The sequence below is a fragment of the Schistocerca serialis genome, chromosome 3 (genome assembly GCF_023864345.2).
Source record: "Schistocerca serialis cubense isolate TAMUIC-IGC-003099 chromosome 3, iqSchSeri2.2, whole genome shotgun sequence".
Taxonomy (NCBI): Eukaryota; Metazoa; Arthropoda; class Insecta; order Orthoptera; family Acrididae; genus Schistocerca; species Schistocerca serialis.
In genome coordinates, this window is record NC_064640.1 from 380,683,859 (window position 1) to 380,699,635 (window position 15,777).

A 15,777-nucleotide genomic window follows, 5' to 3' on the forward strand; every position below is an offset into this window, starting at 1 on the left:
CAGTGTTCATGCTCCTTACAACAAGCGATGCGTCATTTGGTATTTACTGGCGTGATGTGTGGCATATGAGCAGCTGCTCAACTGTGAAATCCAAGTTTTCTCACCTCTCGCCTAACTGTCATAGTACTTGCAGTGGTTCCTGATGCAGTTTGGAATTCCTGAGTGATGGTCTGGATAGATGTGTGCCTATTACACATTACGACCCTCTTCAACTGTCAGCGGTCTCTGTCAGTCAACAGATGAGGTCGGCCTACACGCTTTTGTGCTGTGCATGTCCCTTCATGTTTCCACTTCATTATCACATCGAAACAGTGGACCTAGGGATGTTTAGGAGTGCGGAAATCTCGTGTACAGATGTATGTCACAAGTGACACCCAATCACCTGAACACATTCGAAGTCCGTGAGTTCCGCGGAGTGCACCATTCTGCTCTCTCATGATGTTTAATGACTACTGAGGTTGTTGATTGGAGTAACTGGCAGTAGGTGTCCGGATACTTTTGATCACGTAGTGTATTATTTTGGTCAGGATTGAGATTAGAGGGAGCTAAGGGGAAGTGCTGTGTGACTCAGTGTGGAAATTGGTGTCTCCAGTATGGAATTAGAAGCAGGTGTAATTCAAAATTGTGAAGAGAACTAAAATCTGTTGAGATTCTACCAGGATGGAGAAAAGCTATGTGAAGTTAAAGCATGGAAGTATAACAGAGAACGTGTAGAATGGGAGCAGTGGTTCTGACAAGTAAATGTTAAGGAGTTTGCCCAGAATGAGTATTTTATTATATGAATGATTGATTTTCAGTATGTTTGGCTAACTGATGGTGCAGCATTTCAAGTGGTGGTTGTGAGAGAGGCGAGTTTAGACAGTGTAAATTATTGTGTCATGTAAGAACTGAAGTGGAGGCTCATTATTTACATCTCCATTAGCTTTTGCTGTTATTACAGTTGGGACTTGAGACAGTAAACCTGAAACACCAAAATTTGTTTATGCTCTCAGATATAACTGGAACAGTTTTTTCAATTATGTGATACTCTCAGATGTAATGTGCTACAGCTAGTGTTGATGAGGTGTTTCAGCATATGGAAATAAAAAGTCGTAACTTGCAAGCATTGAAAATCTCAGTCCAGTGTATGAACATTGAAAGTTTTCCATCCAGTTGGAGAAACTTTTCAGGGCACATAAGAACAGTTTTTGGAGAATTATATGGCCCTTGTCGTGTGAGTGGTAGCACATATGGTTACCCGGAATAATTCTTTTGGCAATTACAATGTAGTGGAACTGGTGGCTCTTGTGGTGAAATGTGTTAAAAAAAGTTACAAGTTGAACAAAATATCTAGTGCACCATGACAATGTGAAATCTCATATGGTAAGAATACCAGAGCAAGTTCACTCAGTATACACTAGTAGATTACATTAAAGCAATTATCCTCGATATGTTTCCTTCCAGTAAACAACCACATTTTACACATTTAGACAGAAGTCACAAATAAATGACAATAATTGTTAGTCGACCGTGATATTGTTGCACCTGGGAGTGAGGGCACTTTGATCAGCTTATTGTGGGTTTTTATCATGATATTTCGCGAGGATATGCTGAACCATTTGATAGTATAAGCACAGCTGACTTAAAACCATTCACAATGAAATGAGTTTTCCTTAGTCACTACCGTACTTGTTTACTGTAAGGTCACAGCATGTTTCCAATAGTGGCAATGCAAGGTCAAGTGCAATAATAATAATAATAATAATAATAAAAACTTTTATTTGTTCACTTGCACTTATTGCTATGTATCTATCAGATTGTTTCAAAATGAATGTTTATATTTTGTGTACTTGTTGGTATCTTTACATGTGTCCATTCCTGCAGCTTGCTGTCTCATTGGCAATAAAGAGGCCAGTTGAAGAACACTGTTAATAAATATAACTGCTCTAAAACAGTCTGTAAATTTGGCAAACTCCTTACTGCAGAAGACAGAAGGAGGACACAACTAAATCTTGTTGTCAGTATTAATATCTTAATTTTTTCGAAGAAAAGTTGATGATGCAGAGGATGTTTGATGAAAGAACAGGTCCAATAAATGAGATGAAATGTTCTACCAAAGAAAGTAATAAACTCCTCCTCTTTTTTTGAATTTTTGTGGGTATTAGTTATGTGCTACGAGCTTGTTTGACATGACCGCCGGCTCTGCAATAATGCTATGTGGTTGAATAATATATGATCTAAACATGAATTATATTGTAGTTTTGAGACACTGTTTCATTCAGTAGCTTGTGTGTAAGCTGCTATTAATTTTTTCCTTCTCTATTTCTCAGGGTAGCAAATCAAATATACATGCGTATACAACAGCTCATCAACTTGCCACAAGATTTGCCAGAGGAAATTAAAATAAAGGCAGAAATTGAGTTGCGTGCATTAAGAGTTTTAAATTTTCAGAGACAATTGAGAAGTGAGGTATGGAATTTATTTCATAGTATGCCAAGACAAATTTATTTTAATTTGAGATTATGGCAAATACAATTTTCTTGTACAGATACTTGCTGCCACTAGAAGGGACACTACTCTTGAGACTGCACAGATAATGAAGATGTACAAACGTACCAAAAGACAAGGTTTGCGGGAGGCACGAGCAACAGAGAAACTGGAAAAACAACAAAAATTGGAAGCAGAGCGGAAGCGAAGGCAGAAACATCAGGTATGTTTTGTGAAATTTGTTGGGTAACACTGATGGTATTATTTAATTGGGATGTTAAGCTCTGTGTTAGCCATGAAAATTTATTTTACAATGAGAATTTTTTAGTATTTCTTTTGGAATACTGTCTGCAGATGGACATTGATACAAAGTTAGTTATGTAGACCTGTGTAAACTTTTTGTTATAGAAAAATGCTAACACAATATGAAAGGAAACTGCAGCTTTTGTGTATTCATTGCCCTAACAATCCTTGTGATATCTACCAGTTGTCTTTCTCCTACCCTCCAGTGAAACAGTTTCTCTGTTCTATTTTCAGCTGTCTCCCTTATTTCTTCATTTCTATCTTTTTCTTTTTTCTTCCATTGCCATTTCCATTGCTTGTTATTGTCTTAAGGCAAGACATAAATAACAGTGCGGCTACAATTAATCAAAGTTTATTCATCCAAATATAAAGGAACAACAAACATAGAAGCTGATAGAAGTAAACACTAAAAACATATCTGAGAGAGAGTGCATGCTGTACTGTCCTTATATAGAGGAGGGCTTTGGTAGATGGTACGGTGGCTGCCATGCCATGTGCAGAAGTGCTATTGACCCACTGCAGGCATCCTCTGGTGGCCGGTCTGTGCAGATGCAGTTGGCATACGATTTGAAATGTAGTGTGCCAGTGGCCTGGTGCTGTGACATGTATCCACGTATTCCGTACTGGGTTACAGCATCCCTCCCCCATGGGGAAAGGGCACTCCTCCGATGCAGACATCTGGATGACTGACGAAACCCCCACAGCCTCTGTGGTGGGTGGCACAGACGTTGATAGCGGCATTGGAAATAGATTCCGGGCTGAAATGGGTGAGTAGGGGCACAGGTGGCATGCCCGTGAACACATGCAGCGTCCGCACCCATGAACTATAGCAGAGACGACTGGTCACGAGAGCACTGGTAGCATTTTGATGTCCGGGATCCTGTTGTGGTGGAACAGCACTGACGGCGAAAGCACCAGCCACAGGCAGCCCAGATGCTGGCAGTGAAAGACCCAACGGTGCCTACCCAGCCTGTGGCAGAATTGCTGATGGCAGCAATGTGGCGCGGGAAAGGTCGGCAGCATGTCCTGGTAGGATGAGGGACAGACTCTGGAGGAGAGGCAGGAGGAGATGGCACCCACAAGGAGGGCGAGTCCACCACTGCAGCAGGGATGCCCCACAAGACCTGGACAGGTGCTGAGGGAGGAGGCAAAGGCGGTGGTGGTCAACCTGTGGGCCTCACCACAGTGCGAGAATGCAGTTGATTGTCATGGTGTGCCACAAGCCCTTACCACTGGGCACCATACAAAAGTGGTGGCCTAAGCAACTGTGGGTTGTTGCTAGAATCCTTACTGGTTGCCAGAATCCACAGAGCCAGGAGCAGACCATGACGAGTCTTATGCTAATGGTTGTTGGTAGGGAAGCATGAACAGATGCAGAAGGGATTGTGTGTGTCAATAATGGAGCATCTCTGCATGATTTCGATTCCCCACAATGTAACCCTGTAGGAAATTGAGAAGTGTGTCAAAGTGTCGTCCATGGAAGAGCCTACGACAGACTTCTTCATTTGAATCTGGAATGTGCAGACGAAATGGTCTGCCTCATCATTAGGCTGGGATTGGAAAGGTGAAGCAGTCATGTGATGAATGCCTACAAGGGCACAGAAATCAGGGAAGGTCTGAGACACAAACTGCGGTCCGTTATCTGTCACAAGTGTATAAAGCCATCCTCCAATAGAAAAAAATATGGAGATGGTTGCGGCTGACATGAAAGGACAGTGGATGACATGGAAATTTAGAGAAAGCATTAACAACAAACATCCAGTAAGAACTGGGGAAGAACGCATCAACATGGACATGTTCCCATGGACACTGTGGTTCAGGCCATGGAGAGAGCATCACCAGCAGCTCCGCATGTTGAATAGCACACAAAGATCAGGCTGCCACAAAATATACAATGTTGCCGTCAATGCCAGACCAAAACACATGCCAACAGGTCAACAACTTGGTATGGGAGACCTACCAATGATCCTGATGTGCAGTGGCCAGGATCACCACCTTGAGCAATAGCCCATCCGTAGCTAAGATAACACCATCAAATACCGAAAGGTGATGATAAAGGGCAAAATAGTTGCGCAGAGGGTCATAAGACCTGTGCAGATGCCTGTCCAGTCAATCATATTGAATGAGATGAACAACTGGATGCAAAACCAGATCGATAGTGACAGCAGCTGCAGTCTGGGAGACTGTACGTTGCAGGTCAACATCTAAGTGATAATAAATGAATTCATCTTTGTTAAAAGCAGGATCTTGCTCCATTGGAAGCTAGAACATCACATAGGCATTATTGTGTTATGCAGTAGGCTGAAAACGTATTTCACAGTTGTAGTGCTGGATGTGATGGGCCTCTTTGTCGGGCAACATAACAGAACAATCAAACAACAAAATCAAGATATGTGGTCAATAATGATGTAGGACTTGCTCTCATACAAGGAATTCAGCGTTTTTGACATGTATGCTATTGGACATTTGGAACCATCCTCATATAGGTGTGGGAGAAGGGCCCTGAGTCTATAGTGAGAGGTGTCTGTAGCCAAAACCAGGTGATGGCTAGGATGGAAATTAGCCCAACAAGGATCAGAATGTGATTTAGATTTTACAAGCTTGGATGCATGTTCACAAGCCGGCATCCGCTAAGAGGGAACATTTCCAGAATAAGATTTTCACTCTGCAGCGGAGTGAGCGCTGATATGAAACTTCCTGGAAGATTAAAACTGTGTGCCAGACCGAGACTCGAACTCGGGACCTTTGCCTATTGCGGGCAAGTGCAAGGTCCCGAGTTTGAGTCTCGGTCTGGCACACAGTTTTAATCTGCCAGGAAGTTTCAAGAGGGAACATTGTTGCAGAGCAACTTGTGAAGGGGATGGACCATCATGGATGCACCTGGAAAGAATTTGTGATAGTATTTAGTGTTACCTAAAAATGCTTGGTCTTTTGACATTTGTAGGACAAGGCAGAGCTGTGATGCCAGCAACATCATGGCATAAAGGCTTAACACCATCCCGAGAAACCTGAAACCCCAAATACTCAATGGACGGCTGGAAAAAGTGTAACTTAGCCAAGTTTCATTTCAACACTGTGGTTTGTAAGAACGTGAAAAAAGTGCATAAATTACGTAAATGCTCTTCCATGGATGCATCCGTAATGCCAATGTCATCAGCATTGTTGATGCACTCCAGAATGGACATCGTCAGTTGTTCCAAAAAACACTGAGGAATCACCGATCAGGAGACGCTGATATTGGCACAACCTAAAGGGTGTTTTAATCATAAAGAGACATTTAGAATCCTTATCCAATGTAACCTGTAAATAGGCTTCAGATAAATCAAATTTTGGAGAAAAACTGGCCCTCAGTGAGCTTAACCCATAATCTGTTCTAACGGGGCAAAGGGTAGATGTCAATGATAGATTGGACATTAATAGAAACTTTAAAGTGCAGAGGTGAAGCTGAGACCAGGTGGCTTTTTTAAGAGTCACTAGGGGCATAGACTACTCACTTGGTGTAATTGACTGTATGATTCCCAGTGGCATCAACCTGTCCAATTCTGATTTCATCTGGTCCTGCAAAGCCACAGTAACAGAGCACACACAGAAAAAGACTGGGCACACAATAGGTTTCAGAATAATGTGAGCTGCAAAATTAGTGGCACAACCTAACCCATCCAAAAAAGAGTCAAGAACTCAGAACACAGAGAATCTAACTGTGGATGAGGGTCCTGGTTTGAAACAAGGTGCACCATATCTGAATTGGAAAAAATCAAAACCATTGAAATCATCCAGACTGAACAAATTGTTGGCGCCAGTATCATCCACTACTGAGAAAGTCAATGAATGAACCACAGATTTATACACAGTGGGAGTTGTAAATTGTCCCAAAATTGGAATATGCTGCTTATTGTAACCCACTAAACACTGAGTAACTGGAGACAAAGCCACAATCCCAAATCCACATAAGTTTGTAAATTCTATAAAGTCACAGCTCCATCTATGTCCACTTGTAGTCTGAGCACTTGCACTTCAATAAACAGTTTTGTGTGAGTCGTAAGCACTGGAGATGTACAATTACGTCCACAGGAGGGGGGCCAGGAATGATACATAGACACTATATGTCCTCCTTCCTACAGTTGTTGCAAATTTCCCAGTGCTTTGGGTACTCGACTATGACATGTTGCACAAAACAGTATGGGCAAGATGGGAAGACAGAGTGCTCCATTGCTTGGTGGTTGCTGTTGTTGTTGGCATGGCACTGTCCAATGCAGCGTAGAGGTTATGTGTGACCGGCTGGCACATTGTTCTCCCCCTGAGTACTGGCTGATGCCCGATGACCAGGAACAGAAGCCACCAGGGCAATGTCACACCAGGCCTCAATCTGATCACCTGCAGCACAAGATACCTTGAAAGATTGAGCAATATTTAACACTTTAGCCAAAGATGGATTCTCCTACTGCAATACATGTTGTTGCACCTCATTGTTGGTATCCAACGAATGGCAGCATCACAGACCCTAGAACCAGCATAGGAATCTTGCTAAGCATCGGTAAAAAACTGACATTTGCTACTGAGGCTGTGGAGTTTGGCTTCCCCAGCCCAGTAGGACTTGTGGGGCTGTTTCTGATAATGACAGAATTGTACACGCACTGCTGAAACATGCATAGGTTTACTGTCATAATTTGACAACAACTTACACATTTTGTCGAACAAAAGTGACACAGGTTCCTGGAGTGGAGCTAACTGGCACAACAAATGGTAGATTTGCGGAGAACTCCAAGAAAGGAACAAGACCTTGCACATGTTTGCATCAGTGACACCAAAAGCGACAAAGTGTTACCGAAGCCGTTTCTTGCGAGCCTCCCAGTCTTCGGGTGCGTCATTGTAAGGCAAATAAGGTGGTGGGTACGATGATGGTGTGGAAGCCTGTGTAGTCAGTGTGGCCGACAAGTTCGTGATAGAAACCATAAGAGCTTGCTGCTGCTCAAGGAGAGACTTGAGCACTCCCTTCATGGACATGAGAACCAGCTAAATAGAGATCACACAGAAGTGAACCCCACACTCATCACCAATTGTGTTATAACACAAGACACAAATAACAGTGTGGCCACAACTAACCAAAGTTTATTCATCCACATACAAATGAACAACAAACATAGAAGCTGATACAAGTAAATGGTAAGATTACGTCTGGGACTGAATGTTTGCTGCGCTTTCTTATAATAGAGGAGGACTCTGGTAAATGGTACCGCTGCCACCGTGCTATGTGCACAAGTCCTGGGATCCACCACAGTCGTCCTCTTATGGCCGACCTGCATAGACGCCTTTGGTGGACAATTTGAAGTGTAGTGTTCCAGTGGCCTGGTACCACGGCACATATCCGGGTGTTGCATACCAGATTATCGCATTTATTTCATTGCCTCTTTTCTACCCTTTCCATATTATTTTTCTCTTCCTCAGATCATTTTACACCTTACCCAGATTTGATTCCTTAGGCACTACTGCTGTGAGTATATGATTATTCCCATTTGGGACGAATGTTATAATATGAAAGTTGCTCTTATAATAATGTTATAAGTTCTGACATCATTGTAATAATTACACTTATACTATAGCTACTTATATGATTATTATCATATCTCATTTTCTTTTGTTCACTAACTTATTGAAATAACAACCTAACCTAACCCTACTGGAAAATATAAAATGCACAAATAAATAAGAAAATTGATAGTTTTTGCATTTTATGACATGGTAGATAGTAGTGGCAACAAAAGTGCTCATCTGAAATGTCTTAAGTTACAATAATAGTTGATGTTACAGTTCTGAAGGAATTTGGGTTGCGTTGATTTATTTTCTACTGTGAAGTCTATTGTTTAATTGACATAGGGTCTGCAGAATAAAGAAACTTAGTTGATGCATTTGGTGGGGGGAGGGGGGGTCTTGCCCACTCAATTAATGAGGTCATACTAGTTAATGTTTTGTTGACTGTATCATTATGTCGGACATAGCATTCTAGCAGTAAAGTGTGTGACCATAAACTGAGAGGTCGCATAATCAAATCTCGGTTGAACAATGGATTTTTCAGTCTTTGTTTTCATCTAGTCTTCACCTCTCAACAATGTAAGAAATCACCAGAAACAGCACAGGGTTCAGATTCCACACTAAACTGTCAGTCCCCTTTCCCTGGTTGAAGAACTGGGGTAGGTAAGGGACATGCAAGTCGCTAGAGTGGCATCCAATGAAAATACTTGCACCGAGCCACTTAGCCACACTAAATTATTATTATTATTATTATTATTATTATTATTAGTCACAAAGCTCCCAGAGTGGAAAACTCTAAGTAAAGAAGGTTCATTTTCTGTTCTTCTTGTTCTTTTGGTTCTTTTTATGTGCCCACAAGTTTTTCATTGTTTCCGAGAATTTAGCTCTTCTTTCTACGTTCCATGAGAAACTTTCCTTAATTTTCTGCGTTACTGTACGATTTGTTTAGGGCATCTGCAGTGGAAACATACTGGCGTGTAGTCCTCTGTGAGTTCTTCTGCAGGAAATTGCACTTAGCACAGGAGTTGGTTGTACCTGTGTTGGTTGGTTGCTTGGTTGTCATTTGATGGCTGCAGCATAAGTCCGAATTGGCAGAATCTGTTCATTTGGCAATTTCGGCTGGTAGTGGAGATTGGTGCTGAAGACCAGTACCCCCCTTCTTCAGCTTTTTCTGTTACCTCCTGATGATTTGGGTCAAGATTCATGCCTACTACTTTTTGTGTCCGATATTTCTGGCTACCATATACTGTTGTAACTCTTCTCTTACTATCTGGCATATGAGAGAGGTGAGCTCATGGTGGTCTTCCACAACTGCTATAGTCACAACATCCAGCAGTTGGTCCCACCTCTTTTGTCCGACTCTTTCTGCTGCCTTTCCTCGATTTGCCGGCACAACTTGAGGAATACTTCTGTTGTCCTGACATCCTTTACGACAAGAGCTTGGAACTTGTCTTCTGCGACTCTTTTCACAAAGTGCGAGATTTTGTCAGTTTATATCGTGTTACAATTCATAGTGTGGCACAGGGCCAAAACATTCTGTATGTCTGACTATGTCATTTCTCTACAGCATTGTGTCGTGTTCTTTGATTATTGACTTTCTGTTGATTGTAACCAAACATTTTCTTCAGTTCAGTCTAGAATTTATGCCATCTGTTGAGCTGTTCTTCATTGTTCTTGAGCCATTGCTGGGCTGTGCCATCCAAGTAAAAGTACACATTTGCCACACACATCATGTCATTCCAACCATTGTATTTGGTAACTTACTTGAATCCTTTTAGCCACTTCATCAGGTCCTGACCAGCAGCTACAGAAAACACTGACGCATGCCTGATGTGCACCTGGCTTGCTGCTGCTTTGGAATCCATCAGTCTCCTGAATATACAGCTCTTAAGAATAATTTACTGCTTTTATTCTGGTTCCTGTCCATGTAGGCAATGGCTTTTACATTGTCTAATTGGAACCATGGTAATGCAGGTGTTGTGAAATACTAGGCGTGTCTCCACCAAACCATGTCATGTCTAAATGACAATCAAGTTCAAATCTGAAGGCAGTGTCATCAGGGAAGTTAAACACTGAAAGCAAATTTATTTCTGACAAGAACATAAAACGAGAACAGACTTGATAAATAATTGCTGGTGATTAACCTTGAACTGGCAAACTTTAGCGTGCCTTCCACTGATGCCAATCACTACGCCACACTGCACACACCACAGCTTGCAGTAATATCGACAAGAATTTTTTGACAGACGCATCTTTCAATCATTTAATGTAAACATTTGTTGCCAAGTAGCTTTATTCAACTATCATTTCATTGGTGCTTTTGTTATATCTAAACCATGAATTATTGAATATGCTTTTCACAGTGAGAGCCTATAAAAGTATATTACTGTTCATATCATTGGTAGTTGTCATAATGTAGTGTATCATTTCTGTACTAAGCACCACTTAGTAATCTGTGTAACAAATTTCACTAATTCAGTTCTGTTTAGATCACATGAAAGGACGTAATCATAAGAAACCAAAGTAATAAATAGCAATTTCATATTTATGTATAATAATATTTCTTTCTTTGTCCAGGAGTTCCTCATATCTGTCTTGCAACATGGAAAGGATTTCAAAGAGTACCATCGAAATAATGTAGCAAAAATAGCAAGACTTAACAAAGCTGTCCTAAATTACCATGCTAATGCTGAACGGGAACAGAAGAAAGAGCAAGAACGCATTGAGAAGGAACGTATGCGTCGCTTAATGGCTGAAGATGAGGAAGGATATCGGTAATTTCTATGATCTAATTAGTCTAACATATGTGTATAATAAAGTTCTGTGAGCTTTATTGTAGAGATTTTTGAATAATTATAATACATTATTTAAGTAAAACAATCTGCTTTTCTCCATTGTAAAGCATGTTCAATCTAATCACTTACAATGTTTGTAGGAAACTAATTGACCAAAAAAAGGATAAACGATTAGCATTCTTGCTGTCACAGACAGATGAATACATTGGAAATTTAACCGAAATGGTTAAGCAACATAAAATAGAGCAGAAACGAAAACAGCAAGAAATGAAACAGAAGAAGGTAAGTCATAATATGCTTAGAATTATTGGGCGTGGTAAAGGCATCTGTAGAAATTGTCCTTCCACTCACTAATATTATTGTTGTGATTATCATCATCATCATCATTATTATTTTATAAAGAACAGTAAAAAATTATCAACACTTTCATCATAAAACGCCTCTCAGATTCTCACATTGCCTTCTACACTTGTAGTTAGTACCACTGTAGTCATGTATGCACCATTCAACACAGACACTTCAATTGCATTCTGTCAGTGACGGTGTAAACATGTCCACTCTGCTAGTAGTTTGCACCATTGAGGAATCACAAGCAGTGACTCAATTTCTTTTGTTGAAAGTGGTGAAAGGGGCTAAAATTAGTAGATTTTGAACTCAATATATGGAAAGTGCAGTGTCACGTAAAAGTGTTCATTTGTGGATCAAAATGTTTGAAACTGATTGGACAAATGTGTCACATGCAATAGGTATGGGACATCTCTTGATGTCCACCACAATCCGAAAGATTCAGCAAACTCAAGAGCTACTGTTGATATGGTAGTGTCAACTTTGAACATAATTCATAGTTCTACCTATCAAAACATCCATGACAAACTTGGCTTCCATAAATTTTCTGTGTGTTGACTACCAAGACAGCCATTCGTGTTGACACCTGCCAGCACTTACGTGACCATTTCATCAGGGAAGGATAGCCACTGGAGATGAAATGTGGGCTCTCCCCTATGAGCCACAATCAAAATGGAAAATTATGGAGTGGAAATGCCCAGTATACTAAAGGAAAGGAAAAGAAAGTTCAAGAATCTGTAAACTGTGTGAAATTTTTTGGAATGTAGCTGGGCCTGTACTAAGAGTATGTGGCAAGTGGAACAACCATCAACAAAGGGTCTTTCAGTGCATTGTTGGAAAGCAAGTTAAAGCTAGTAATTATCAGCAGATGATGAGATTTGTTGTCAAAGAACATGTTGCCATTGCCTGCACAAATATATTTTAGAATGAAAGTTATAGATAATTGTTGACTCTGACTTGCATTTTAATTGTTTTAATGATTTATTTAATTCCTGTCACATGTAAAAGACAGGCACACAAGCAGCTTTTGCAGTTACTGTGTTACAGTCGTTGAAACAAGTCTTGGATACTGACAGATCAGCAGTGTCATTTTATGATCTAGTGACAGTATGGAGCCTGCTAGTGAGAGATGGCACAGGAATAGATAGCAGGAGTTACGTTGCTGTACTACAAAACAAAATGCATAGAAGTTGTGTAGCAGTGAGTCTTGTGTATCAAACACCTGCTGTTGTTTTCCTTGGCTGCATCTAGGAGTTTTTTTGTGGTTTATTTGATGTGTAGTGGTCTCAGTGTTTATTCAAGTAGGTCTAGGGCAATGAGTAGTGCAAGGCTAACATGTGACGTGGAGGAAGAAAAGTATGCATCACTATAAGGCCACGAATTTGTATTCTCATTGAGGGAGTACTTTGAAGAAAAGAAGCAGAATGTTGAACCCTTATTTTCTGTTGCTCATTTATTGAAACTACTTTGAAAATAATCAAAAACACTGTATAAGGAGTAGGGAAAAAAGCATACAAAATATATTGTGATGAGACTGGCACAACAAATAAATGGACACCAGGAACAATTTGCAGCCAAGGAGGAAGAAAATAACAGCTTTAGATGAATTCCAGAAAGCTTTCAATTATCGTCATATATATTGTCGGAGAAAGGGGCATCCAATAATTCTGAAATTTTGTGTTTTGCCTTATCATCTGGTTAACGGCAGTAAATTTCTATTCGGTACAACACTGAAAGACCTAGTGTTCAGTTACTTAGTTGTTAATGGACAACAAATATTTGTCATAATGATACTTATCGTTACATCCTGATGCAGATTTCTACAGTGGTAGTTGATGGTGTGAATTCAGCAATATTGTGTGACAATGAGACTTCAGTCAGTGCCAGTCATTCATTCTGTAAAGTATGAAGTGACAGAACCTCTGATAGGACAATGTATGTCGAAAAATGAGGCTGAATAATTGTGTTGCATAAGGTTTTTTTAATAAGAAAGTAATTATCGTCAGGTGAATAGTGTAATTTTCTGGAAGGGATTCAAAATTTCCCTTGTGATGAATTGTGTAAGGTCTTCAGTCATTGTTGGGATATTTCCCCATATCATTTTGTTGTTAAGCAATGAAAGATGAAAACTTTTATTCAAGGAAATGAGATGTCAATCTCAAAGGAAATACTGCTCAAAATTGTAGCATAAAATAAATCATTACACCAAGCCATCAATGAAACTGAGAAAAGATACAGGCATAATATTGACTGGTTACCTCCCTGTCATTGTCTTTTTGGTATGATTGAAGATGTTTGGATGAAAATGAACTGGAGAAACTGCTTGTGAAACCTGTGCCTTGTGTCACTACTGAGATATTGACGGAAACTGTGAACAGCAGAGCGGGTGTTGACAGGGAGGCAACCAAGAACAGAAGCGTTGTGGAGGCAAGTGTCTGTTGAAATATTAATTATGCATTCGGTATACATGAGTGATAGTTTGAGCAGTGGAGAAGAAAGTTGGTCATTTTTTTAAATGCAACTGGAATGAAGTTTTCCTACTACTGTAAATGCAAGACAGCTGTGACTATAAAGGAGAAAGTGCATGATAGACAGAGCAGACATCTGAGAGTATTTCATGAGATTATAACCATTAACATACTGACTGATATTAAATATAATATAACAAATCAGGGAACAGTCTCTCTCTCTCTCTCTCTCTCTCTCTCTCTCTCTCTCTCTCTCTCTCTCTCTGTGTGTGTGTGTGTGTGTGTGTGTGTGTGTGTGTGTGTTTTCTAGCTCTGACAAAGATACTACTTCCTCTATTATGTGCTTGTCTGGTGCCTCCTCAATTTAGTGAGTAGTGTGACCTATTCAGTTATATATTGTATAAAACATCCTGCTGTTCCCATTACTGCATATAACTAATAACTATTAGATATGAAACTTTTGGCAGATTAAAAATCTGTGCCAGACTATTACTCGAACTTCAGACCTTTACCTTTCATGGGCAGGTGCTCTACTGACTGAGCTATCAAAGCACAACTCACAATCTGCCCTTGCAGCTTCACTTTTGTTAATACCTCATCCCCCTACCCTCTGAACTTGGAAACTGGTAGGTACTTCAGCACAGTAGATAGTGAACTCCTTGTAGCAGTTTTACAAGTTTATCTGTTAGTAATCACTACTGTAAATTTTCTTTACACATGCACTGTCTGAGTGTTCTTGTTTCTGCTTCTCAGGTAGTTGAGGAAGTGCAGTCTGAATGCCATACACCATATCCAGAAACATTGCTGTGTGGCTGCATGATTGTTTCAATACCAGTTGTTTGTCTCTCGGACAGTAGCTCAATTCAACAATCAGAAAATCAGCAGACAATGTCAGCATCGAATAAGTTTTAAAAAATCTGAAAACCACAGTCTACTAAGAAGTAGAGAGTCTGGATTTTCCATTGTTATATTAATTGATTCATATGAGTAAGAATACAATAACAATAATAAAATTAACACTCATATTTAAGGCCCTAGAAAATGAAAAAACTGCGTACATAAATCAGGGAAATGAAAATATAACTATCATTCTGTTGGTATTACTAAAGGCATAAAATGAAACAAAATGCCAGAGCCAGCTAGACTAACGATGGCAAATGGAATAGAATTAAGAATGCTTAATGACAGAAGTGTATCAGAATTTACTGGGAATTGGGAGGGGGGGAGAGGGTGGGAACTCCTTAGGAATATTTACTACATGTCAGAAAGTGTAATGAAACAACACTAAGACAGAGAACTAAAAGAAATTGAAACATGAAGAGAATGGAAAAAAGCACATGTTTAGCACATTGTTCAGGGAGTCAGATATCACCATTACAATCAATCAGGAGACAGTAGTGGGACTGTCTGAAGAACTATTCCGAAACATTTCTCTTTTCATCTAATGAAATATAAGTATAGGAAGAAGCAGAGAAAATCATTCAACATGTACACACCAGGATATGATGGAGTAATGATGAGAGCTTATAAAAAGAAACAGAGATACAAAAGCGAAAGTACTCCAATGACCTCATTGTCGATGGGACATTAAAAACCCAAAGTGAAAATAGTGGAATTATTCACAGAACATCATCGTGGGATAGTGATACTTGATATTTGGAATTGGTATGTGATAATCAACCTTTGGTTTTTAATGCTCTAAAGTAGCAATGTTTGCAAAAATACTTTTAGTTCCTTTTTACTCCACCTGATTTCAAAAAATACAAATCCTTTCACTTCCTTGCTGAAACATATTTCTGTCCAATATGCAGTCATCCATGACATACCATCAGAAATTTTTGTCCTTAACATTTTCTGATCTTCGAAAACTG

The 15,777-nt window shown here is 39.9% G+C and overlaps 1 protein-coding gene across 3 annotated transcripts in view; it reads left to right on the plus strand.

The window, feature by feature from the left end:
- Positions 1 to 15,777, plus strand: part of LOC126470218 (ATP-dependent helicase brm) — a 386,916-nt gene that overhangs the window by 171,972 nt on the left and 199,167 nt on the right. For all 3 annotated transcript variants that reach the window (XM_050097899.1, XM_050097901.1, XM_050097900.1), the window contains 4 exons: positions 2,310 to 2,448; positions 2,528 to 2,689; positions 10,876 to 11,072; positions 11,234 to 11,375. In XM_050097899.1, the coding sequence (XP_049953856.1) occupies positions 2,310 to 2,448; positions 2,528 to 2,689; positions 10,876 to 11,072; positions 11,234 to 11,375 (640 nt within the window). The remainder of the gene's footprint in view (positions 1 to 2,309; positions 2,449 to 2,527; positions 2,690 to 10,875; positions 11,073 to 11,233; positions 11,376 to 15,777) is intronic.